The sequence below is a fragment of the Cicer arietinum genome, chromosome 2, assembly GCF_000331145.2.
Source record: "Cicer arietinum cultivar CDC Frontier isolate Library 1 chromosome 2, Cicar.CDCFrontier_v2.0, whole genome shotgun sequence".
Lineage (NCBI taxonomy): Eukaryota > Viridiplantae > Streptophyta > Magnoliopsida > Fabales > Fabaceae > Cicer > Cicer arietinum.
This window is the reverse complement of record NC_021161.2, coordinates 17,529,482-17,557,298: the sequence shown is the minus strand read 5'-3', so window position 1 is coordinate 17,557,298 and position 27,817 is coordinate 17,529,482. Positions and strand designations below refer to the sequence as shown.

General features: G+C 31.7%; 1 protein-coding gene across 2 annotated transcripts in view; it reads left to right on the top strand.

Annotated features, from left to right (window-relative positions):
* The first annotated feature begins 20,653 nt into the window (after window positions 1–20,653).
* Window positions 20,654–27,817, top strand: part of LOC101503821 (methionine aminopeptidase 1B, chloroplastic) — a 20,001-nt gene continuing 12,837 nt past the window's right edge. For both annotated transcript variants that reach the window (XM_004514270.4, XM_004514269.4), the window contains exons 1-3: window positions 20,654–20,851; window positions 20,973–21,054; window positions 22,228–22,465. In XM_004514270.4, the coding sequence (XP_004514327.1) occupies window positions 20,710–20,851; window positions 20,973–21,054; window positions 22,228–22,465 (462 nt within the window). In that variant the 5' untranslated portion in view covers window positions 20,654–20,709. The remainder of the gene's footprint in view (window positions 20,852–20,972; window positions 21,055–22,227; window positions 22,466–27,817) is intronic.

Below are 27,817 nucleotides of genomic sequence, written 5' to 3'. Positions count from 1 at the left end.
CTAATTAGAGGTGGACAACCACTCGCGATCCGGATTAAATCAAGCAGCCCGTAGTCCAATTTCTGTAACGGGCGGGTCAAAAGCGGGTAGACGGGTCCGCCGGTAAATAAAAATGGGTTCACGTAGTTTATAACGGACGGGTTCGGTTAAAGATTTTTGGACTACAGATACCCGAACCCGTTCGACTCAAATTAAAAAATATATATATATCTGAGAGGTTTTACCCAGTCCAATAAAAAAGACCCAAATCCAATAACTGATCTAACTAAAAAAGACCTTTTGTCTTCATTCTTATTCTCACTCACAAGAAACCCTAATATTTTCAATTCATCATTCTAACTCATACTCTAACGGCTCAACTCATCCTTCTGCAATAAATTGTCACCACCTCCATTATTTCTTCTTCGAAGCCACCACCTCCACCGTTTCTATTTTGAAGCCACCACCACCAGTTCCTTATGTGCAAAGCCTCAACCTACCTACATCATTTTTGTTTCTAACTAAACAAAAACTTAGCCACCGATTTCGTCGACGGTAATACCCTCTTTCTTTTTTCCTTTTTCTTCTCATCAACTGTAAATGGAGAAAAGATGTTTCGCAAACGCACATAGGTACATGCAACATGATATGATATGAGTTCTTGTTTTGATTTTAACGATCTTAGAGCACAAGTTTTTTGTTAGATTTTTTAATTCTGGTATGATTTGAGTTTGATTAAATAACTTCATTTTTTTCTCATCTATATTAAAGTAATGAATCTACTAAACGTGCCATGATTTTTATGTTAAAGTTTTGTTTTTGTTTTGGGGATTGATTTCTGAAAGTTTATTATATGACATATCTTTTAGGGTTTTTGAAAGTTTTCTCTTTTAGGTATTTTATGGTTTCTTTACATTATTGTTAAGTTGGGTTAAATAAATGTGTTTAGGGGTTTGTAAGGTTTTATTTTCTATGGTTTTTAAAGGTTTTATTTTCCATGTATATGTGTATATATGTTAAAAGATTTTAACTAATATTAGGTTTTTATGAGCATAGAAGAGAAAAGCAAGATGATATGTTAGAAGATGATATGTTTAGAAAAACAAGATAATATGTTTAGAAAAGCATAGCTTAATTATTGTTATTTTATACCCTTATTATTAATAATTATATACTTACATTTGTTATTTGTTTCTCAGGTTGGACATCAAAAATCAACAAAATTGATTCAACAAATTGATGGAAATTACAATTTCATCCCTATAATTTTTATTGATTCGTAATATTATCATAGTCATTTGAAAGGAAATTATAATTTCATCCCTGTAATTTGTATTGATTTGTCTGAAAGGCTAGGCTACTGTTGGATGCTTAATACATCTGGAAATTTGAATTTGTAGTTGATTCATATATAATGACCAAATTGGACTGAAGAACCCAATAATAGAAATCTAGAACCCAATAATAGAAATGGAGAACCCAGTAATAGAAAAATAACAAATATGTTTAAATGAACAAAAAGAATGAACAAATAGATTCAAAGTTTATAAAATGAGTGTAATAATTGCCTTCAAAATGGGTAAAAAGAAATGGCCCAAAAATTGGGTATCACAGAAAAGAAAAAAAAATGCAACTGGGCTGGATATTTTGAATGGCTCAAACCGAATTAACCCAGCCTTTGTACCCGAAAACCCGTGAACCTGCTACCCGTCCAAACCAAGTCAATGGACGGATTGCATTGGGTCTGTTTGAATCACCTGTGGTTTGGGCCGGTTGTTGTTTTTAGGCCCAAACCCGCTCGAACCGACCCAATGTCCATCCCTAGTGCTAATAATAATTCCATATAGCACAACACAAGTCAATTAATCCTATAAACGATGTTATTAACAACCTTTGCATGGAATTCAGTAATGGCTTTTATTTAGTAACTAATATCTAATAGTTGATAATAGGAATGCTGACTTTTAAATTTATTGTAATAAATTTTTAAGTTTATTGGAGACCATTATATCAACAACACGATCTTAAAAGAATAAAGAGAGAAATCATATTCGAAAAGTAAATATAATGTGAGTCTTAGAATGAGCTCACAATCCAAAACCGGTGAGTGATTCCAAATCAAAGATCATAGCTATCAAACTTGACATAAAAGAGGTATTTTTACACACAAATAGAATAAAAAACTTACCAAATTGAAATATGATTACACATTTTTTGCAGCATAACAATATTGTTGAGACATGCAATGATTTAGTTTGTTATCAATAAGATATGTTATTCCTTGTTTTTATTAGGTTTGATATAGATTGGAATTAGTCCAGATTTATTTCCTTAATTAAGAGATTCTCTTTGTACAATTTTGATTATAAATAACATAATGCTGAGAGTTAATCTCTCAAGCCATTCAACACCAAAACCTAATTCTCAAGTTGGTACTAGAGCTCACGATTAGTAGGCCTTTCAAAAGTCTCAAAAATCCTAGTCGTCACAGTCAAAAAAGTCTCAAAAATCCTAGTCGTCACAATCACAAAAGTCTCAAAAACCCTAGCCACCAGTCACATACATAGTTGTAATGTTAACTGTCCAACATACACAGTCTGACGGGCTACACCACCCCCACCATCAAACTTGCCTTAATCAGATCGATCAGTCACCAGAGAATCGCCGCCATTCGCCTTCTCACGCGCCGCCGCACGTGTTTTTTGCAATTGTAAGCTCCGTCGACGTGTGAAGGCCAAGTGCCACCATCCAGACCTCCGACGAAGTCCTATTTGGTCTCATTCCACTCGTCTGCTGCCGTCCATCTTGTTTTGGCCAAATTTGGTTAGTGGGTCCCACTATTTCTAGGGATTTCTTTACTGTTTCTTGTTGCCTTTTTTATGCATGTATGACTTCCTTCTTAAAGCTTCTAGTCTGCTGCCTTCTTATGGTTTCTAGTATGTTGAAGATGAGTTCAAGTATAGATCTTTCACAAAAGGAGAACAACAAATATGAATCCTCTGTTAAGAGCCTTGTAATATAAGTTTTCTCCAGCAATCCCTTTATAACATCTGAGAAACTTAATGGTCAAAATTAAGTATATTTCACAATTTCTTTAAGGAGATTCAAAATCAATTTGGTTATTCTATTCATATTTTGCACAATGATAATGCAAAAAAAGTATTTTTTTGTCAACTTTTAATTCTTTTATGGTCAAAAATAGAATAATACATCAGTCATCTTGTCCCTATACCCCACAACAAAATGGTATTGTTGAATGTAAGCACCATCATATAATTGAAACAACACATATGTTGCTAATCAATGCTAATGTTCTTTTCAAGTTTTGGGGCGATGTTTTCCTCACTACATGATATTTGATTAATATAATGCCATCTTCTGCTATCCAATACAAAGTTCCCCATTCGATATTGCTCCCCGATGAACCATTGTTTCGTATCCCTCCTCGAGTTTTTGGATCCACTTGCTATGTTCATGATCTTACTCCAAGACTTGATAAGTTGAATGCTCGTGCAATTAAGTGTGTTTTCCTCGGCTGTTCAAGGTTTCATAAAGGATATCGATTCTATTATCTCTCCACACACCGCTTCTATATGTCTGTTGATGTCACATCCTTTGAGGATACACCTTTCTTCTCATCCCTCCCATTGAATTTGAGCCAATCTCTGAGGTATTACCTATTCCTTACCTTGTTCTGCTAACACCGTCCATGCCTATAATTGACCAGCCAGATCCATCTAGGCCTCCTCTCTTGCAAACTTATTAGCAACGTGCATGTCACCCTCCTACCAATCCACTTCCTACACAAGATTTAAGTGACTTATCTCCTGTTTCGGTCCCTTCTTCTACTTCAAATCCTCCTACCTTGTCTGACGACCTCCCTATTGCACTACGTAAAGGTACATGACCACTAATAATTTGTATCCCATTTATAATTTTCTTAGTTATCACCATTTACCACCTTCACATTATACATTTGCCTCTGTTATCTCTTCCATCATTATTTCTAAGTCTCCGCAAAAAGCTCTTTTTAATTCAGATGGGTGGTAGGCTATGATTGATGAGATGACAATCTTAAAATATAACCGAACATGGACTCTTGTGCCCTCTCCTCTTGGTAAATCTATTGTTGGATGTTGTAGGGTATACATAGTCAAAGTCTGTCCATACGGACATATTGATCGTCTAAAAGCTCATCTAGTGGCTAAAGGCTATACTCAGGTTTTTGGTCTTGATTACAATGATAATTTCTCACCTGTGGCTAAAATGGCTTTGGTTCGTCTCTTTCTCTCTATGGCTGCTATGAGACATTGGCCATTATATCAGTTAGACATAAAGAACTCATTCCTTCATGGAAACTTAGAAGAAGAAGTTTATCTTGAGCAACCACATGGTTTTGTTGCTTTGGGGGAGTGTTGTGGGTATGTCTCTCGACTTCATAAAGCTTTGTATGATCTCAAACAATATCCTTGGGTATGGTTTGGGAGGTTTAGTAGCGTTGTTCAACAGTATGGCATGATTCAAAGTCAAGTTGATCACTCTGAGTTTTATAAATTCTCTTCTAACAAGTGTATTTACTTGGTTGTCTATGTTGATGATATAGTCATTACAGGTGATGATCCTGATGGAATTGTGGGACTCAAACAACATTTAGTCCACCACTTTCAGGTCAAAGATCTAAGTAGACTGAGGTATTTTCTTGGCATTGAGGTAGCTCAATCAAATGCAGGAATTGTTATTTCCCATAGAAAGTATGCTTTGGATATCTTGGATGAAATCAGTATACTAGATTGCAAGCCAATTGGCACTCATATGGATCCAAATGTTAAACTCCTACCAGATGAGGTGGAGTCCTTGCCAGATCCAGGAAGATATAGTAGGTTAGTTGAGAAGTTGAATTACTTGACCATGATGAGGCCATATATTTCATATGTTGTGAGTGTGGTGAGTCAATTCTTGAATTCCCCTTGATATAGCCATTGGAATGTTGTGGTTAAGAATCTTGAGATACATTAAATAAACAACCTTACATATTGTTTCTAATCCAGTCTTTCATGAGCAAACTAAGCATATTGAGATTGATTGTCACTTGGTTCATGAGAAGATTGTGTCTAGCGAGATTGCTACTTCATTTGTTGGTTCTAATGATTAATTGGTAAACATTTTCACAAAGGCTCTTCGAGGACAAAGGATAACTTATATATGTGACAAGCTCGTTGCCTACAATCTATATGCTCTAGCTTGAAGGGGAATGTTGAGACATGCAATGATTTAGTTTGTTATTAATAAGATATGTTATTCCTTATTTTTATTAGGTTTGATATAGGTTAGATTTAGTCCAGATTTATTTCCTTAATTAAGAGATTCTCCTTGTAAAATTTTGATTATAAATAATATCATATTGAGAGTTAATCTCTCAAGTCATTCAACACCAAAACTTAATTATCAAGTAATACTTTTTCCTTTGACTTTCACACACTCAATAATTCTAAGGTGTATTTCCCTCTCTGTACTTGTATGGGAAAAAAAAAACTAAAATCACAAATAATTACTAACTCAATATTAAAACCAAATATAAATGCACAATGTAAAAGATTTTGTATTTGAGAATACATAAAGCTTAAAAAGTATGCAAATTGCTTACTAACTTGTTTACACCAGTCAAGAGTTTAAAGTAAAATGCAAACATTAACAATGAGAAAATTGTTATTTATCTCCAGTATATCACCTAGATAATAGAAATAAGAATGTCACCATCCAATAATTAGAAATTTCAACATTTACTAATACCATGAAACAATTTATAAGCATTAGCCAATTAGAGTAAATTAAAAAACTAGTTAATGTACATTATTATCCTGAACATTGTTCTACACTATGAAGCAACTAAACTTGTTTAATGTATGACACATATTGTCAAACAAATACGAAAACATCATCCAATATAAATGTTAAAGATGATATAACTTAGTTTATTTTCATTCTCTATTTTTTAGTTCCTTATCAATAAATAGGATTGTTAAATTGTGAGAATTAGTTTTACCCTATTTTTAGAGAGAGTTTGTTTTTTTTTTTCTTTTACTATATAAATAGGTTTATTCTTTTTTGTAAATAAAAATTTTTCTATTAATAAATTTGAGGTATATTCGGTAACTTCTCTTGCCTTTCATCATGAATGTAAACACATCCAGATTCAACTTTCACATGGTATCGAGAGTCTGCTTTCCAATCTTTAACTCTTTCTTCTTTCCTTCAATTTTTTTCTCTCTACAATGTCTTTGATCACAGATTCATCTTCTCCGTTCGAACCACCTTCTCCGCCTCTACAACCCACACCGCCACCTACCTTGGTGTTGATTCGCAACTACTAGAAAGACATGTTGGATCCTTTCTATATGCATCCTAGTGATAATCATGGCCTTGCATTGGTGTCTCCTGCTTTATCGAGTGATAATTATCACTCTTGGTCCAGATTGATACTTGTTGATCTCCATTCCAAGAACAAATTAGGGTTTATTGATGGTTCTTTATCTCACCCAATTGGTGACGATAGTCAATGTCTTGCTTGGGAGAAATGCAATATGATGGGGATGTTGTGGATAAATCACTCCTTGGAGCTTGAAATTGCGTAAAATGTTATGTCGATGGACATTGCATCTGAAATCTCGAAAGAACTCAAATATAAGTATCATCAAGGAGAAATTTTTAGGGTTTATGATCTTCAAGAGGAAATTTACAATATTCGTTTATTACACTCGATTGAAGAAACTTTAGCATGAATTGGAGAATTTTTTGCCTCTCCTTGTGTGTTTTTGCACTATCAAGTGTTCTTGTCTTCTCTTACCCTTTATCAAGAAATATGGGAATATCATTACATTATTCAGATTTTGAAGGGTTTGAACAAAAAATATTCATTTGTTCATTCTCAGATCATGTTGGTTGATCCCCTTCCTCCCATCAGCAAAGTATTTTTTATGTTAATTCAACAGGAATATCAGTTTCTTAGAACAACGAAAGATTCAAAATTGTTAGTTAATTTTTCTGGTCCTGGTCATTCCAATTCAAGGAGTAAGAATTTTAATCACAGTCGAGGCGTTGCTAGTTGTAGTCGAAGCACCAAAACTTTCACTTTCTGCCACAAAATTGGTCACACTAAGAATGTTTGTTTCAAGAAACATGGTGTCTCGACTCATCTTCAAAAGAGGTCGTAAACACTCATGGTAATATTGATGAAGACACTAAGTTTGTTGTTTCCACTACTTCACAGGTTGATGATGCGTATTATGGGTTTAGATTTGATCAACATTAAGCCCTCTTAGCACTTCTTTAGGGATATTCTTCTTCACAAAGTCATCATGTGAATCATCTCACTTTCCATATAAATGATTCAGGTATTGTTTGTTCGTCTTGCACCACATCTAAATTTAGTTCTTGGTTATTAGACATATGGGAACTACTTAACACGTTTTCTACTCTTTAGAGTTTTTCCAATCATTGCGCAAAATTCCTTCAATTTCTTTAAAACTTCCTAATGGCTCTTTCATATTTTTTAACTATGTTGGCACTGTTTTCTTCTTTGATGATTTCTACTTGAATGATGTTATGTATATACCTCACTTTTCTTGCATTTTTATTTATGTTCAACATTTAGCTTTGCATTTACATTGTCGCCTTATATTTGATGTCAAACATCGCCTAATACAAGACATTCAATCTAGGAGGATGATTGGTGCAGCTGAGATTCACAATGGTCTTTACCTTCTCACTGCCCCTTATGTCCGATCATCCTTAAACATGCTACTGATTCTATTAATACTAACAATGCTGCCAATTGTCCTAAACCCCTTAATGTTTGGCATCTAAGGCTTAACCATCCTTTTCATGAAGAACTTGTGTATATTCGTAATCTTTTTCCTTTTGTTCCTTGTAATAAACCTTTTACTATGTGTGACACTTGTTTTTATGCAAAGCAAAAACGTTTACCTTTTCTAATAGTAATACAACTGTTGTTATTACCTTTTCATATGGATATATGAAAAGGTAAACGTTTACCACTCAGCACCATTACCTTTTCATATGGATATATGAGGACCATTTTTGTTCCTTCTATGTTTGTTCATAAATATTTTTTAACTTTGGTTAATGATAAAGGTCGCTTTACTCGAATATTTCTCATGAAACTTAAGTCTAAAGCCTTTAATTAGTTTAATTCTACTATAAAAATTATTCATACTGATAATGGTGCTGAGTTTATCTTTACTGACTTTTATAGTTTAAAAGGGATAATTCATAAAACTTTATGTGTTGTTATGCCCGAAAAAATGAATTTTTTTAGCGCAAGCACCAACGCATTTTAGGTGTTGCTCATGTTTTGCTTTTTCATGCTCACCTTCGACTTTGTATTTCAGATTATGCTATCAAGCTTGTTGTTCACTTGATTAATAGGTTTCCTACTAAGTTTCTTAAGTTTCAAACTCATTTTTATGTGTTGTATGATACTGCTCCTGATTTGTCTTATTTGCATGTTTTTGGATATTTGAGTTTTGCTCGAACCTTAAGTGTTCATAGAAAGAAATTTGATAAAAGATCTAGGAAACCAATTTATCTAGGTGTTCAATTTAGTACCAAATGTCACATTTTGTTTGACTTTCAAAACAGAGAGATAATTATCTTTAGGGATACTACCTTTTTTGAATATATCTTTCCTTTTTCCATTCCTAAAGTCACTACTTTTCCTCTTCCCATTGCCACTCAACCTTAATCTTTTTTTTTTTATCCTTCTTATAATTTCATTCCATCTACACTCATTCCTTATAACCACCAGTTACAAGATTCTTTACCTATATCACTTGTTAGCAACACTCAACCTTCAAACCCAATTGTAGTGCCTCCTTCTACCCCTAGAAAATTCCTTAGGACCACTCATCCACCCTCTTATTTGTAAGATTACTAATATGAGGTTCCTAAAGGTAAAGGTAAAATGAACAATTTTTCTATTCCTAAAAGTAAAGGTAAAATAAACAATTTTACTATTCCTAAAGGTACATTTTATCCCCTCTCAAATTTTATTCTTATTACAATTTATCTTCATCTCATCGTCATTTTTATTCAAACATTTCTTCAAATTATGAACCTGTCACTTATGATGAGGCAATAGAAAGTGTCCATTGGCAGCATGCTATTCATTCTGAATTAGCTGCTCTTGATTAAAACAACACTTGAACACTTACTCCCTTGTCTTCTCATAAAAAGGCCATCCACTATAAGTTGACTTTTAAAATTAAGTATCAAGTTTATGGTGACATTGAGCGATACAAGGCTCATTTGGTGGCAAAAGGATTCACCTAAACAACTAGCCTTGACTACTTTGAAACTTTCAGGCCTGTTGTACAAATGATCACGGCTCAGATCATCTTAGCCTTGGCATCTCATTTTAACTGGTTTACTTTTCAACTTGATGTTAATACTGCGTTTTTGCATGGCGACTTCCCCAAGGTCTGCATGCACCTAAGCAAAATCTAGTTTGAAAGTTAAATAGGTCGATATATGGTTTAAAATAGGCAAGTTGACATCAGAATACAAAACTTACTTCTACACTTTTAAGTTTAAATTATGTTCAATCCAAATTTGACTATTCACTCTTCACAAAGCGTACTTCCACTTATTTTACTATTATTTTAACATATGTTGATGATCTTGTGCTTGTTGGTACTGATATGACATAAACTAAAAATGTTAAATTATTATTGCATTCAAAATTCAGCATCATAGACTTTGGTGTATTGAAATATTTCTTGGGTTTTGAGGTTGCAAGATCAAAACAGGGCATCTCAACGGATCCTGGTTTAAAATTGCAAATCAATTATGGCCAACTCTTGTCTTATCCTTCTCTTTATCGATAATTAATTGGTATATTACTATATTTGTCTAATACACGTCTTTACATCTCTTATATTGTTTGCAAGTTAAGTCAGTTTTTATCTTCCCTATCAGATTTGCATCTTTAAGCGGCGTTGTGATTCCTAGGTTTCTTAAAAGGCAATCCTAAACGCGGGTTGTTTTTCCCTTCATCTTCGAGGACTGTTCTTTCTGGTTATTGTGACTCTAATTGGGGATGTTGTCCAAACATTCATCGATATACATTTGGTTTCTTTCTCGAAAACTCCCTTATTTCATGGAAAACCAAGAAACAATATGTGATTTCTCGCTCTTCTTCTAAGGCCGAGTACATGATCATGGAAAATGCTACTTGTGAAACTTAATGGCTCCTATATTTACTCCAAGATTTGCACATAGATCACTCGGCTTCAGGTTCTCTTCATTGTGACAGCTATTCAGCCCTTCACATTGCGTTGAATTATGTGTTTTACGAGCGCACAAAACATATAGAAATGGATTGTCATGTCGTCCACGATAAGGTTCAATCTAAAATGGTGTGCTTGAAGTCGGTTTGCTCTAAAAACCAGCTTGTAGACATTTTAACGAAACCTCTACAATTCAATTATATTTTGTCAAATCTTCAGCTTCTTGACATACATTCCATCTTAAGAAGGTGTTAAAAATGATGCAACTTAGTTCATTTTCATTCTCTATTTTTTAACTCCTTATTAGTAAGTAGGACACTTACTTTGTGAGAATTAATTTTACCTTCTTGTTAGGGAGAGTTTGTATTTTTTTTTTCCTTTTACTATATAAATAAGTTTATTTGTTTTTGTAAATAACAATTGTTCTATTAATAAATTTAAAGTATATATAGTAACTTCTATTAGCTTTAATCATAAATGTAAACACATTCCAGATTCAAATTTCACGATAAATAGTTTAAAATCACACTTTTATAAATTGCATATGTAAACGTGTGCAAAAAAAATCTCAAAATCCATCAAACAAAACAAAATTATCCAAAGAAGCACTCAAAAGTCAAAAGGTACCATTTAAGACTATTATTAAAACTGTTCCATTAGTATCTATAAATCGTTAAATAATCGGAAGGGTAAACTCGTATACTATTTGTTAAGTAACATTTAGATAATGAGACTTTAATATACTCTAAGGGTAATTATTAAACTCAAACATAGTTTTCATTATAAAAGAAATAACATATACTCTCTGCGTTGTTTATTATAAGGAACTTTAATCAAGTGTACATTTATTAAGAAAATAATGTAAAATTGATTAAAAAAATTAATTTAATATATATATATATATATATATATTTACAAAAATAGTTTTATTCATATTTTTTAACTTTTCCACTCACCATTCTCTGATTAGAAGTAGACAACTTGAAATTTTTTCTTGAATTATTCAATCAATATATAAAAAAATTGTTACCAAAATTTAATAAAGGATATTATAAAAATAATAAAATTAAAAATTGAAAAGTTAGTTAAAATTATCCATAACAAAAAACAAAAACAAAAATTAGATTTTTTATTTATAATAAAGAACATAGGTAGTTTCAATTTTGTTAAGTATAAAATAGGAAGGAATGAAAAAGCACACAAATGGATATTATTATAAAAAGTTTGGTAACTGCAATTGGAAGGAAGGAAAAAGAAACTGCAAGTAGAAGTTCAAAAATTAGTCGGTGAAGTGATATACACAATTAGTTTGTAGAAATTCAAAACCTTGCAAACGAAAAATATTAAATAAAAATGTCTTAAAATAGATATAGATAAACCAAACAGAGATGGTGAATCTTGCAGAAACACAAATAAAAAAAGCAAGGCTAAAAATGTAAAAACTCAAATGAAAATGAGATATGCTTATTGTGAATATGTGTTTCAAATCATGTAACTAAAGTTGGTTAAACTTTAGTGGTTGTTATAACTATTTTTGGCCAAGATAGTTATGATAGGTGGTTATAGTTAGTTTGCTTGAGTATACTATAAATAAAGCTGTAATATTGTAGCAGCTGAAATAAGGTTGTAGTAGCAGTAAGAGCTAAAAACTAAGAGAGACATATGCAATTCATGATTCATAGAAATTCATAGAAGAAAGATTAAAAGAGAGAAGAAAGATTGAGTGAAAAGGCTAGTATTGTTGGGTCATAAACAATGATATATACTACGAGATTAATCTTGAGAATGTTTTAATCTTGTAAAGTTCAATCATTAATAGTAGATTAATCTTGTTTATTTGTATGTGATGTAGGTCTCATCAATTGAGCTCGAACACGTAAATATATGTGTTATTCTTCCCTTATCCTTCTTTAATTTTCGTTTGCATTGATTGTGAAAACTGTTTTCAGAATATTCTTTGTTTTCAGCAGAAAACCAAGAATGTTCTTCGTTTTCTAGTTTTCAGTTATGTCCAGAACGTTCTCCGTTTTCAGCAGAAAACCCAAAACGTTCTCCGTTTTCGTTTTTTCTCTGCAATTGTTTATTTTTCTGTTTTGTTGGTTAATTCTTGTTACAGATTTCAATATTATTTTAACACTTATTCTATAAATTTCATGGCTGCCTTAGTTGTAGTATCCGTTACACTATTCTCCTCATTATTGGAAAAGAAGATGGTATATGTCATGAAACTTTATACATTAAATAATTCAGGAATGCTTGGCATAGTTTACAAGAAATAGAGTAAGTAGCAAGTCGGATAGGCATATGCTGATAACTCATTTAGACATCATAGTTAGACATTGTTATTTAAATTAGACACCCTCAATTAAAAACTTAAGCAGAAAGCAACATAACTATCTCGTAAACATGTGTTTGATATATAATACAAATTAGTGTAGTTACTTAAGGCATAAATAATAAAGAGATTTTTTATTCTTTTCATTCCTCTTTATTTTCTACCCTTTAATTCTTTAGATTTAGAATTGATTACAAACTAATAAAAGATGTTCTAACACAAATAAAGTACTTCACTTTCTCTACATAAGGACTCATCAACAACATGGAATAACTTAGGCATAAAATCCGGTGAACATTAGATCCAACAAAATGGAAATAATAGCAAATGTCCACAATCTCCTTCTACTCAATAGTTATCATAATATCTTTCTACCATTTAAACAATGATTAATTCTAATAATAGTAATTAATTAATTGATGATAGAAAAGAAAAGAAAAACTAAGCATTTCAAGGATATTAAAAGTTAAAACATATTTCATGTATTAAAAAAAACAAATATAATTAAAACAAACTCAATTGAAACTACACATTTCCACTATGGCCATAGTGATGGCTCAACTTCAACAACAACAACAATGGAAAAAGCACATAGCATTTCATACCTAGGTCCACTCACCCATAAATTGAAAAAACTCATAAAACTCTAAACTTTTGGCTTAGTACTAAATATACTTAATACTTTTATGGTCGAGAAGTTAAGAGAGTGTTACCAATCAAAAATTGTTGGTTTAGTCTTTCAGAATATGATCCTCAATAACTATCTTTTTTCACAAAGAGCATCAATACTTAATATTAATAGATCATTAATCAAACATACAAAATTGTAACTCCGAAAGAGCTTAATGTAGCCAAAAAGAAGAAGGGAATAAGGTAAAAGACATACTTTAGGTAAAACAGAAAACAATATTAATTTATTGACTTGGTCTTTCTGTTTCTTTCAAAACAAAAAACTAATAGGAGTAATAACTACTCAATGAAGACTACTCCTGAAAAAACTATTAATAATTAACGAATGAAAATTGTATAATTTAATAAATAAACATAAAGAAAAATAATAAAATAATATAAACAAATAATAATAATAATGACAAGATTATTTATATTGTTAGAAATAATATATTTATATAAACTTTGTGATTAAGTGACATTTGTCATACAAATAATAATACCTTTGTGTTATTTTATTGTATAAATTGAAAGCTACATCAATTATTAAGGATAGGATCATGCTAAACAAATACCTTAAAGATCTTTATTAAACAATTAAAAAGGAAATAAACAAGTTTTATGTACAGAAAATCATTTTTTTAAATATCAATATATTAAATATACAATTTCTAAAAACATTTTATCTCTTTTAGTCTCTTAATAAGTGTCATTAACATACTTATTAGCAATTCCGATAACTATAGCCACTTTTATTTTTTCCCATCAATAATATGTGAGATTAAGATATATAAAGAGTAGATATCCTAAGGGTATGGAAACTATCAGTTAGAGAATAGGCATAGAGTAGTGTGTAAAAAACAATTAATTTTGTAATCAAATCTAAACTAAAATGAACGGTCTAATTTTCTTTTACTCTTGTAGCGACTATTAATATGGAGTAGCGATATAATGTTAGGGTATGAGTTAAAGACTTTTTCAGAATGCATAGAGTTAGATTTTGGAGGAGAAGATTTAGTTTTTTCTTTATCAAGTTAAGAAAATTATAAAATATATTTTAAAATAAATTAAATAGAATTGACATATTATATGATTATTTATCAAGTTATGCTTTTAATTTTTTAAAATTTTAAATATTTAATAAAATGTTGACTTAGTTCTCCAAAGTCACTCCCTTTAAATCCCTCCAAAGTCTAACTCTCAAACATATCCTTAGATATTCCTCTTGGATTGGAGGAATCTACTTGACACCACCACCCTTGTATACCATCCTTACATTTTCAGCGAAAATATATAACACTCTTTTCATATTTAAAAATTCACAAAAACCAACATTTTCTTTCATTTATCACAAAAATTCAGAACTGTAAAAAGTAAGTTAGAGAAACCTTTGAAGTTTTTTGAAAATTCTAAACATTCAAGGTACAAAAATATTAGTACATACTAGCTCAAAGTGTTACAAATGTCGCTAGTAATCCACCATACTAAACGAATAAGGAGCCTTATTTCACAAATTTATTAATGGCTCATGTTTTTTCTTCAACACATATTGCTTGCATTTGATTCTATCTTTTTGTTAATATAAAAGCAACATAACAAGTTAATCAATGATAGAAATACTACCACAATTCCATTCATCGTGACAAAGTCTCAGTCAGTCATAATCACTTTTGAAATTAAGCTCTTTTCCAAGAATAAAGTCTTAAAATTCTCTATTGTCCAACAAAAGTTATCTTGCTTCTCAAATTCAAAATAAGCAAATACTATAACTTTATTGAGGTGACACCGACTATTTCAAGTAATGGTATCTTGTATTTGTTAGTTTTATATGTGATGTCTATTGAGGCAAAATCTCAAATTAATATTTTGATGATAATCAAACAAAGTTAATTAAACTTCTAATTATGATTCTAAAAGTGTGTTGTTATTTAACATGTGTTTTTGAGTGTATTATTTGAAGATAGGTATTAACATAACAACACGAGATCATTCTGAAAAAACGAAGATCCTTCTAATTTATTAAAAACAAAAGTCTAGAAAAACAAAGATCGATATGGTTTATTAAAAATAGCAGTCTAGAAAAACAAAGTGTTGGACTTTAGTCCTTTGAATCCTAATTTTGACATAATTAACAAACATACAATGTTCATACATCACATGATAATTCTAATATTTGAATTGAGCAAGATTTCAGGAACAACAATCCAATCCTACACACTTGGAACATATTGCTTGGAACACAAGAAATCAACAAAAGTTGATTTTTGACTGAGTAAATCGATTGGGAAATCGATTTCCTAACAAGGGTGTAAGGAAACACAACTATTTGTGTTGGTATAATCAATTGGGCAATCGACTGACTAAATTAGAAATGAAAACTGCACAAGTCAGTGGCACCCTGTTTTACAGGCTAATCGATTGACAAATCGATTATACATTTCACAAAGTAAACCTGATTGAAATAAATCGATTGGGAAATCGATTGTACAAGTCACAGTGACACCCCAGTTTTGAGGGTAATCGATTGAGCAAATCGATTGCTTAAATACTTTTTGCAAAATAACTTTCCCTGTGACAAACACAATCGATTGGACAAATCTATTGTGTGAAATTTCAATCAAGTTAAGTTTGGTTGCAATCGATTGGGAAATCGATTGAACTAAACTCCAAGTAAGAACTTTTCAGGCAAATACATACAAATCGATTGGCACGTCGATTAACATCAAAATAGCTGAGTCACTGACTTAAACACAATCGATTGGCAAATCGATTGAAAGAACTTTTTGAAATCTCAGTGAACTCTGAGCTTGTGGCCAAATCGATTCTGAGTATTTGTTAATCGATTATGAAGACATAGTAAATCGATTACGAAATCGATTTGTATGTGTTTTACTTTGAACATAACATCTGCAATCGATTACGAAATCGATGCATATAAGTCTTAACATAATCACTGAAAAATGTTGTTTAAAGAATCGATTGGTAAATCGATTGGCTTATATAGTTTCAAGATTCAAGAAAAACAAGACACACGATAATCGATTGGCAAATCGATTAGACCGGTTTTATTACTTTAAGAAATCGATTGGCAAATCGATTGATTAAGATGTTTTTCAGAAACTATATAAACTGTCTTCAATCATTCTTTCAATAACAATCTGATAAACACTTTGAATATTCTTGATATACAAAAGAACTCTCAATAACACTTGGTTAACATACTGAGATTGCTTTTTCAGATCACAGCCAAAGAGATTATCAACAATCAATAAGAGAGCTGGAAAAGTGATCTTGAAAGACAAGGTTCTCATGAACAATCCTTGAATATCCAGAATCGTGAGAAGTCACATTGACCAAGATTGAAGACTTCTTTTTGTTCTTCCTTTATTTAGTTTGTAATAATACTTTGAAAAGAAACGAAAGCGAGAAAAGCCAGCTTGAAACTGGTGGCTACTTTCTTGGGTGAGAGTGCTCAACAAGAAAGAGTCGTACTTTGATTCTGTGTTAGATTGCTGAGTATCTACAAGGATCAGAGGGTGATCAATAGGAAAGAGATCATTAAGATAGATAGGTTTCGGGGATGAAACTGGACAATCTGTAATTGATTCTTTCTATTGGAGAAGAAAATCTGAAATCCGATTGGATTGTCAGGACTGGATGTAGGTTGTCAAGTTGACAACTGAACCAGTATAAATTCTTGGTGCAATCTTCTCTAACCCTTAACTCCTTTAATTTTCTATCTTGCAATATCTGTATATGTGATTAATATTAGATGCATGTTAAACATATTCTGTGATAGGTAATATTGTTTAATCTGATAATTTGACTTGCATGCATCTTGGTTAATCTCCTATCCATCTAATTGTAATTGCTAATCTTGTATGCCGCAATTTAATTCCGCTGTGTGTATGAAATTGATTTAATTTCTTAAAGAACTGATACATTCCGATTATTTCGAGGTCATAAATACCAACACAAAGATCATTTTGGATTACGAAAGCACCAAACTTATTTGCACAAGATTATTCCAGACAATTTTATTCCAAGAGATTAATCAAGGCAAAACAAAAACATCAAGAATCACAACAAGATCAATCTCTAAATTGATGGTTGAAGAAACAAGTACAACTAGAGCAGAACTGATAAGACATTGCTATTACATCTCTGCAAAAAGCAACCTGCGTACAAAGAAGAAAAAGACTGACACCTAAAAGTTGTCAAAAGCTCTCAATCCAACACTCCTTCAAAATAGAAATGAAGAACGTTCTAGTTATAAAGCATGAACGTTCTTATTAATTTACAACACTTGTCTATTAAAATAAAAACTGGACAACTAGATCTTTATCGCCTATATAAGCTGTCATCCGTCTTCATCAAAACCTATAAAAGGAACCTCAAGGTCAAGGAAATTGTAAAAGTTTGAAGTGCAAGAAATTAATTGCTTAAACAATCATACTTGAGAAATCTAAGCTCTTCAATTAAGCAAAAGCTCTTGTGTGATTTACTTTCACTTATCATTATTAATTTCTCACTCACTAAGCACATATCACATAGGAATAATTTCTTTTGATTTCGCTAACCAAGAATGTTATGCTTTTGTTGTGTTCGAAACCAAAATTAATCTTGAGTTAACTAAAAAACAGAAATTAATTTAAAAAAAGGGAATCACAATTCAAATCCTCATTCCTTGTGATTGACATTGTCATTTCAATGTCCATGATCAAATCAGGATGAGTTCAGAAAATGTCTCTAACAACATTTGAGTCTTCGTGTCTTCTACATTAGAACACATACTTCTCATTTTTCATTAACTTTAATAATTGTTACATCTTAATTCTAGGATGACTTAATTGTAGTTTTTATCACTCTATTATTAGCAATTCACTAAATTGGTCCCTCTATTTTGAAAGTCGACAACTTTGGTCCTTACCTCAACTTTGGTCCTTCCTATCATTCCTATATTTTACACACTATGTGCCCTACATGTTTCTTTCTAATTGGTGGAGGGACCAAATCACAAGTACCATTCTTGTCCAGTGCTTCAATTTCCAAGTCCATTGGCTTGTTTCCATTTCCTGTCATACAATGCTTCTGATAGAGAGGTAGGTATAGTGGAAGTGTTCAAGTTTGTGAGAAAGGCTTTATGGATAGGTGAAAATTGTTCAAAGCATAGGTAGTTAGATAAGGGTAGAGTGGTTTATTGGTACATGTCCTAGTATTCTTCCGAAGGACAATTGGAATATGAAGGTCATCATGGGAATATTCTAATTGGATAAGGGTAGGGTGGTTGTTGGATTCTAATTCCTGTTCATAGGAAGATACCTAGATTGGATTACTAGAGTTTGAAGTGTCAAGGGAAGTTACCTCTTGTTCACTAGATTCAAGGATCTACTTGTTGAATCTTTTTTGCTAAATATTAAAACTCAAACAAGTGTTGAGTGTATTATGATCCATAAAATCTTTTTTAAATCATTTCAATTGAAACTCAATACTATATTGATAAAGATAGTTTGGGTGTATTGTAAAAATACTTTGTGATTAAAAGGTGACTTGTAAAAAACTCTTTATAGACTAAAAGGTAACAATTGAAAATTATTTCAAGGTCGAAAGGTGAAACATTGTAACTGATCAAGATTGATTTTGAAAGTTGGTGTGAAAAGCAAGAACATTCTTGTTTGAGCACATTAATATCATCGAAACTCAATACTATATTTATCAAGATTAATACTATATTGATCAAGATTAATACTATATTGATCAAGATTAATACTATATTGATCAAGATTAATTTAGCTTTCAACCAGAATACATTACTGTGTGATTTACTTCCACTTATCATTATTAATTTCTCACTCACTAAGCACATATCACATAAGAATAATTTCTTTTGATTTCGCTAACCAAGAATGTTATGCTTTTGTTGTGTTCGAAACCAAAATTAATCTTGAGTTAACTAAAAAACAGAAATTAATTTAAAAAAAGGGAATCACAATTCAAATCCTCATTCCTTGTGATTGACATTGTCATTTCAATGTCCATGATCAAATCAGGATGAGTTCAGAAAATGTCTCTGACAACATTTGAGTCTTCGTGTCTTCTATATTAGAACACATACTTCTCATTTTTCATTAACTTTAATAATTGTTACATCTTAATTCTAGGATGACTTAATTGCAGTTTTTGTCACTCTATTATTAGCAATTCACTAAATTGGTCCCTCTATTTTGAAAGTCGACAACTTTGGTCCTTACCTCAAATTTTTGAACTAAAAAAATAACAATTTGATCATATTTTAAATGGCATGACATACAATTCTATTATATAAAATCGTTTAGATGCATTAATTATTCATACATCGTTAATTAAATTAAAAATATGATAAAATTCGAAGTTGAAAGCTAAATTTTTACGGCGTTTTATTTCAATTTCATGAGTGTTAATCATTCTATATAATCGTTTCACATGTCATGTTATTTAAGTCATATTTTTTAGTTAAAAAAAATTAGAGGAAGGAATCAAAACTTTTGACTTTTAAAATAAGGAAATCAATTTCGTGAATCAGTAAAAATATAGAGACTAAAACTACAATTAAGTATTTTAGGACGTAGATTGATACACACTTCTTTGCTTACAAATCGAGGTGATACATGTGAGATTGTCCTTTTTTTAGTCTTTCAATACCATTCAATACGTGTCTCGATGCAAGTCTCTACTTTATCCTGTCATTGATAAACTTTTACTCATCTTCAATTAAATGTTTTAAATATTAATAACATTTTAAAGTATCTTTTAAATGATGATTGTGAAATCCACAATGAATAATAACTATCCATCTATCACCAACTTTGAATGATACTACTCTTAGCTTGAATGAGTATTTATTTATTTTGATAACTGTTAATATTGAATAATTTGATTCTTTTGTATTTCTTTTACCCTTTTCGCAACACAAAATTAATTTTATAATCCTTCCTCTTTGTCCAGTATCTGATTTTATAATAAAAATTTTAAATCCCATTTTATTTTCTAATTAATTTGTCTATTAGGAAATATTCTGAATATATGTTATATACCGGTTATTTTCTAAAATAAAAAAATCTGTATATACCAGTTATTTTCTAAAATAAAAAAATCTGTATATACCAGTTATTTCTGTAAACAAAAATACTTGTATACAACTTATATACCGAGTATTTGAAAAAAAAAAACAAAAAACAAAATAGGTTACATGTATTTATCTTCCGAATATTATGTTTAGAAATATTTGGTGTATCATTCATTCTTTATTAATTTTTTCCATTTTCTTACTTATACAACCATATATTTTATTAATAAAATTTCTGGTATACAAATCCTTTTAAAAGATATAATAATACCCTTTTTCAAATCCTTTGTCCGCTATATCCGCTATTAAGAATAAGAATGGCGCTCACTACTTTGCTCGGACCCTCTGCATTTCTGAAACTCTCTACTTCCTTCAATGGCGAGCCATCAATGTCTTCGTCAAATTCACTTTCTCTTATGGGTTCTCCTATTACTCTCTCACTTCCTACTGCGTTTCCCGGTTCGTCAATTGCTGTTTTCCGAGTGTTATTAATTATTATTTTTCGAAGCATAGGTAAATAAATAAATGCATAAAAGAAGGTATTTATGTCATGATTTTTCTATGTTACTTATTATTACAGTAAACAAATCATTTTCCCGAAAGAAATTTCTGGTTTTTTCTCGGAGGATGTCAGGGTTGGAGGAGGCCATGAAAATCAGGAGGTATCAACTAACCCTAAAATGTTGAAGATTTTCTACTGTTTTATATTATTCTAGTCCGTCATTAGGTTTTAAATATTTAATTTACACTGCGTTTATAAGATTGACAATACTCCTCAGAACTGTCTTTTTGGTCTTTAGTTTAGACAATGACTCAATAAATAGAAAGGAAAATAAATGTCTTTCAAAACTCAACTCGTTCAGCCGACACCAATCAGGTTACCTCTAAGAGGTAAATTCGAGGAAAGTTGTTAGCTTATACTTTTAAGAGTGTTGTCGATTGTTGTTAGAGTTTGAGTGATTTTAAACAGGATCCATGGTAGACCACTTTTATAAGTGGTCTACTTTAAAATTTGCCTTAGTTTATAATGTAAGATAATAATCATGTTAAGGAGGATATGAAGAGGTTCTAAGTTTTTAATACTTGTATTTTTACCTAGAGATTGATTCCAGTCTATTATAAATGTATATCCTTTTGAAATCTGGTTTGATAAAATCAACACGAGTTCCAACTTCCAAATGAACTAATTAGTAACCAAAATTAAGTGGGTTAAATAAAAATCAGTGACTAAAGTAAGATGCCATGTTTAAATAAGTATAATTTCCAAATGAAATAAGGTGACATTATGAGTACTAAAGGCAGGATCTGTGTGTTGGTGGATTAACCGAATCTTTTGATCAACTCTGTAACTATATTATGATAAATCTTTTTTCTGTGTTCTCAATTCAATTTATATCTGTACTCGTAAGCAGCCTTTAATTTAAGTAGATTATACTATTTATTAGATAATCTGAATTTGTAGTTTGTGTTGGATTCATGGTCTTCTGTACATGAAAATTAAAATTTAGTTGGTGTACTATCTCAGTATCGTACTTGATTTCCCCATTTCTTTTCTCCTTACGTGCTTTTCATCTCTTTTCGCGTCTTATTATAATTTAGATCTTGATATGTAAAGGATAGATATAAAGTCATATATTTTCCCCTTTCTCATCTTATATATTCCTTTCCAAACAATATCAAAATGCTTTATTCAGAAAATAAACACTCCACTGGCTTCATCATCTTGGATTTGCTTTCTATTGTCCAAACAAATACTTATTTTTTATCTGGAAGTAAGTAGAATAGATGAATTAAAATTTTGTTAAGATTCTTACGCAATGTTTCCTTATATGAAGAGAACGTGAACTTCAGGTTGTGGGGAAGGAAAGAAAAGGTCCTCCATTAAGGCGTGGAAAAGTATCGCCACGTCTACCTGTCCCTGATCACATACCAAAGCCTCCTTATGTAGGCTCAGATATACTTCCAGAAATTGCAAGTGAGTATCAAATTCATGATTCTGAAGGTATAGCTAAAATGAGGGCTGCATGTGAGCTTGCAGCACGTGTCTTAAACTTCGCAGGAACTTTGGTTAGGGTAAGATTTTCTCCTTCTAGCAGACTTGCTATGTGATAGGCAATGTTGTCGAATAGCAATTATAGCAACACAAAAGTAGTATAGCATTGAAAATTTGAACAAAATTTTATTGGTCCGTGATATGCTATTTAGTATAAAGTGTTGTCAAATAGCAGCTATAGCATTGAAATGTAACAAAATTTGAACAAACCGCCGTTTACCACAATCTGTGAATGATAACATGGTGATACGAAGATATTGGGTTTAGGTAGAGTGTACTAGAGAGAACGAAAAAAAAATTGACTCTTATGGTGCGATATTTAGGTTCATAATTCCTTAACCCAATGCTCCTATTTACGTCAAATACTTGCAGTAGTAGCACTACTAGTTCAAGCCCAACTCTGCTACTAATAAGACTAAATGCTTTGACAAAATAAAGAGTATATCCATATTTGTCGTACGCCATCTTGCCACTCTTACCTATTTAGTAGTTAGCTAGTTGGATTAGTGGTGGTGAAGTGGCAAAACTTTGATGTGAAAACTGAATAACTGATCCTTATTGTTGAATGTGAAATACGAGGGGTATGATATAGTAAAAGTGTTAGATACATATTTGAAGGTTTTATTTTAGACCTTCGGTGGTAAAAGTGTTAGATACATATTTGAAGGTTTTATTTTAGACCTTCGGTGATTTGGTGGGTTCTAAGTAAAGTTATCAAACTCGAGAGTTTCTTTGTAAACATGTGGATAACTTATTAAGTATGATAACTGATATTAAAAATATCCTATAAATGACATGCATACGTAATTTATTAACATTAACATAATATATATAAGTCAGCATTCTAGATCCCGATCCCTGAATAAAGCAAAAAATCCAAATTCAACACTCACCACAACAACACTGCTGGGAAAGGTAAAACAAAGTACAAGATATGTTGTCGGTCTCGGATAGCAGCGCGGAGCGCCCAACCCCAACAATGGGACAGCGATATCACGGATAGCGGGATACACAAAAATAGTATATAAGTTAAACATAAAAGTTAAACAAAAAAGTTAAACATAAAATACAAACAGTAGAGAAAAATACTAAAAAATAGCAAAAACAAAATACAAAAAAATAAATGGATAATCATACTTCGTATTTCATAACCAAAATCTAACATCAAAATCAAGATCTAATGGTAATCAAAATTAAGTTCTAATAGTAATCGAATTGTAATATTAATCAAGTTCTAATAGTAATCAAAATTAAGTTCTAAAAGTAATCAAGTTCTGTGGAATAAGACTCAAATTAAAAAATAATCAAAATCATGTAAACTCTTCCTCATCCTCACTTGTAATTTCAACCACATCAATATTATCTTGTTCGTCACTTGATTCAACCTCTTCCTAATAGTAATCAAAATTAAGTTCTAATAGTAATCGAATTGTAATATTAATCAAGTTCTAATAGTAATCAAAATTAAGTTCTAAAAGTAATCAAGTTCTACTGAATAAGACTCAAACTAAAAAATAATCAAAATCATGTAAACTCTTCCTCATCCTCTCTTGTAATTTCAACCACATCAATATTATCTTGTTCGTCACTTGATTCAAACTCTTCTCCCAAGCCATTTTCTCCTAAGACCAAATCATCCACAAGTTCACCATTTTCATCTATTTATTTTTCAAGTCAATCATAACACTCATCAATGTTGTTGAGAAGAATGGGGTCGATTAAATCCTTGTTATCAAAGTGGTTTTTAAGAGCTTGGTTGTACTTCACAAAAATCAAGTTCTGTAGCATTTGGTGTTCAAGTTTGCTTCTCTTTTTAGAACGAATCTATATTATAATTTTAAAAGAAAATAATTAATTCACTACATCCAATTATATAAGAAAATCAATTGACATTGACTTACTTGCTCAAATGTACTTCAATTACGCTCACATTCTGATGAGCTGCATGTCAGACTTAATACTTTGATTGCAACAACATGCAAATGTGGAACATGGTTTCCGTACATAGTCCATCACTCAACTGTAATGCAATAAATAATTAATCCCACCGTTTACATACAAGTATCAAGTATGTAATTTTAAATTAACAACATTGTAACATTGCAAAAGGTATATTAAACATGCCATGCGCTTTCTTATATTGAACAATCTCCTTTAGAGCTTTATTATTATCATCAAAATGTTTAGAAAGTTTCAGAATGCAACCATAAAGTCCATGTGTCACTTCCAGGTCTTTGTTAACATTTGGGTCACTATAGAAGTGATGGAGGTTAAGGAAATGTTCTGCTGGATGCAATGGACGATGAAGTTGACACTCCCATTTATTATCTATAATTGCGTAAATTTCAGAATTCTCATTTCGAATGAATGATGTTGCAATAGACTCCTTCGTCTTATCTATTGCCTCGTATATGTTACCCATTGTCGGCTTTTTCTCGTTATCAACCAGTCTTAAAACATGCACCAATGACCCCATTGCCTTGAGAGAAAATAAAACATCCTTCATAATGATATATTGATAACAATATTATTATATTATATGCCTTTGGGAGAAGATGGCTTGACTTGGGAACTTGTTGGTGATGCAGCTGGGGTTAATGAACCAGTAAAACTTACTAGACACCAATCAAGACTCGTCGCAACTCTGACTAATGGAAGTGGAAGAAGAAGAGTTTGAATCAAGTGATAAACAAGATAATGTTGATGTGGTTGAAATTACAAGTGAAAATGAGGAACATAATTTTGCATGATTTTGATTGTTTTTTAGTTTGAGTCTTATCCAACATAACTTGATTACTTTTAGAACTTAACTTTGATTACTATTAGATCTTGATTTTGATGTTAGATTTTGGATATGAGATATGAAGTATGATTACTCCTTTATTTTTAGTATTTTTGTCTATTGTTTGTATTTTATGTTTAGCTTATATATTGTTTTTTGGTATTCGCAATAGCGGTCATCCCGCTATCCCATTTTCAGAGTTGGACGCCTCGCGCCGGTATTTGAGACTAACAACGTAACACCAAAATAAATGAATCACATTATATGGCAGCATATAATTAATATTTCAAATTGGATAACGAAAATTATAAAATTCTTACCCGTTGAGACATAGTTGCTACCATTGTCGGTAACAACTTGCATAACATTTTCCACTCAAATTTCTTGAACAAATGTGTACAAAAGTTCAAATATCTTCAATCCGGTCTTCATATAGCTAGAACCATCAATACTCCTTACGGACATAGTCCCACCTGGAGTGTTGACCAAGAAATTGATCAATGTCTTAACCTTTCCGTCCTTGCATCTGACATGATAAAGTATCCATATTTTGTTCGCTCCATTACAAGTCCCTGTAACATTTTCTTTGTGAGCTCTAGTTCTCTTTTTAGCAATGTAACTCTAATCTCATAGTAACTTGGAGGCTTTAAGTGTGCTCCATAATTTCCAATCGCTTCAATCATCAACTTGAAACTTTTAGACTTCACAACATTAAAAGGAATACCATTCCTATAGAAGAAACGACCAATGTATTGATTAGTTAATTCCCTTGCTTCTTTCACACAAGCATCTTTTATCGATATTTGAAGTTTGACCATTGCTATTGTTGTCTTCTGAGATACCTCCAACTTTTTAAACATAATCACATCCATAGGACCTTTAACATTTGTCTTGGCAATACCTATTGCAGATTGTTTTCCTGTCCGAACATTTGCAATATCTTGTACAACATCACTGTCCTCCTCATTGATATTAATCTCTGCCATATAGGAATCATTAGCTATTTTCTTTTTCTCCTGAGCCTCTTTGAGTTTCTGTATTACATTAGCGGATGTTTTCCTACAAGGAGCTACTTCTTCCCATCTGATGCAATTTTGCTCTCATAATACCTCCTTTCGAGACCTTCCCCCAAAAATCACAAGTAACGACCTTGTCATTAATATTCTCCAAAGAATTCCACTGCCAAGCCATGTCAAGGTTTTCACCGGTAGGTTTAAACAAGCTTTTGTTGTTGGCTGTTGGTGTTTGTAGTGCCTTTCTTCTTACAAAACCAAAGTAGCTCTAAGTAGAGATTCAGATTTACAACATGTTGCCTTGTGCAGCAGCAAGTTCTAAGTGACGGTCGAAAGATGGATGAAGATAAGTTGGATTGCACAATACTTACTCTAATCATTGTTGGAGATTTGCTGGTTGAAGGTCTTTGCCAGAATTGGACAGGTTTCTCTTGAATAGGATCTAGGAGAAGTATGGAAGAGTCACAAGAGGTTTTGCTCAAAGGTCTTTACTTAAGTCAAGCTTGAAAATTGGAATGTCAACATGATGATTCATGAAACAAACAAATGTAACAAGCTTGGAAGTAGTCATTTTAGGTCTTTTACCTACCATTTTACCCTCTAACTCCTGAGTTTGAGAGTTTACCCACGTTTATCCGATTCTACTCATGTAGTTAACTAGATTTGAATGCAAGTTAATTAGATTTTCCTACTTGGACACGCTCTCTTTGACGAGTCTACAAAATAACTAGCGTGTTTGACAACCATAACTTGCTTTTACTAGACTTTGGGCTTATGAGGAAGGTTTTGAAATCCTATAACCAGTAGGATGCACTATTTCCTTATGTAGTCAAGCTTTTAACATAAACACAATGAAACAAACAAATGAACCATGCTCAAAACTTTTCCGTTTTGGGGACTTTTCCCTGCTACTAGACTTACATTTCGCCAACTTGGAAGTCTGAGTGAGGTTACCCAAGTTTGTTTGAGTCTAATTTGAGTTAACAAGATTTTGTGTGCAAGTTAACTAGACTTTGCTGCACGGACACGTAAACTCGAACAAGTCTACGAGTCTACAAGTTAAATCCTTATGTGGCCCCAAACCCAAGCAACATGAACAAAGTTGGTAATGTAGGAGCTTTTTTGAATGTGAATGCTATGTAGTTAGTAGCAAAAAGCGTAGCGTAACAGTCAACCTTCAAAATGCTTTAGCGGTGTAGCGGGTAGCGGTATGACCGCTACGTAGAAGTCTAGGGTTACATTAAAAGCAATGTATACCATACAAATAAAAGGCAAAAAGTAGAAAAATGCAAAAACTAAAGAAACTTTCGTACGTCATAACTTCAAAGTTCATTGCTACTAATATATGAAACATAATATAAAGTAAAGTAACATATAAGTTCTAGCCTCCAAGTCTCAAAATAACACATCTAATATTCGAACATATTAGAAAGCAAAAAACGCAAAACAGAAACTGGAAAACAGAGTACCAGAGTGAAACTGAAAAACAGAGTATGGGAGTGAATGGCTAAAAAATAGGGTACGGGAATGAAGAAAGGTGTAGAGAAAAAAGAAACTGAAGAAGAAAAAAATGCACA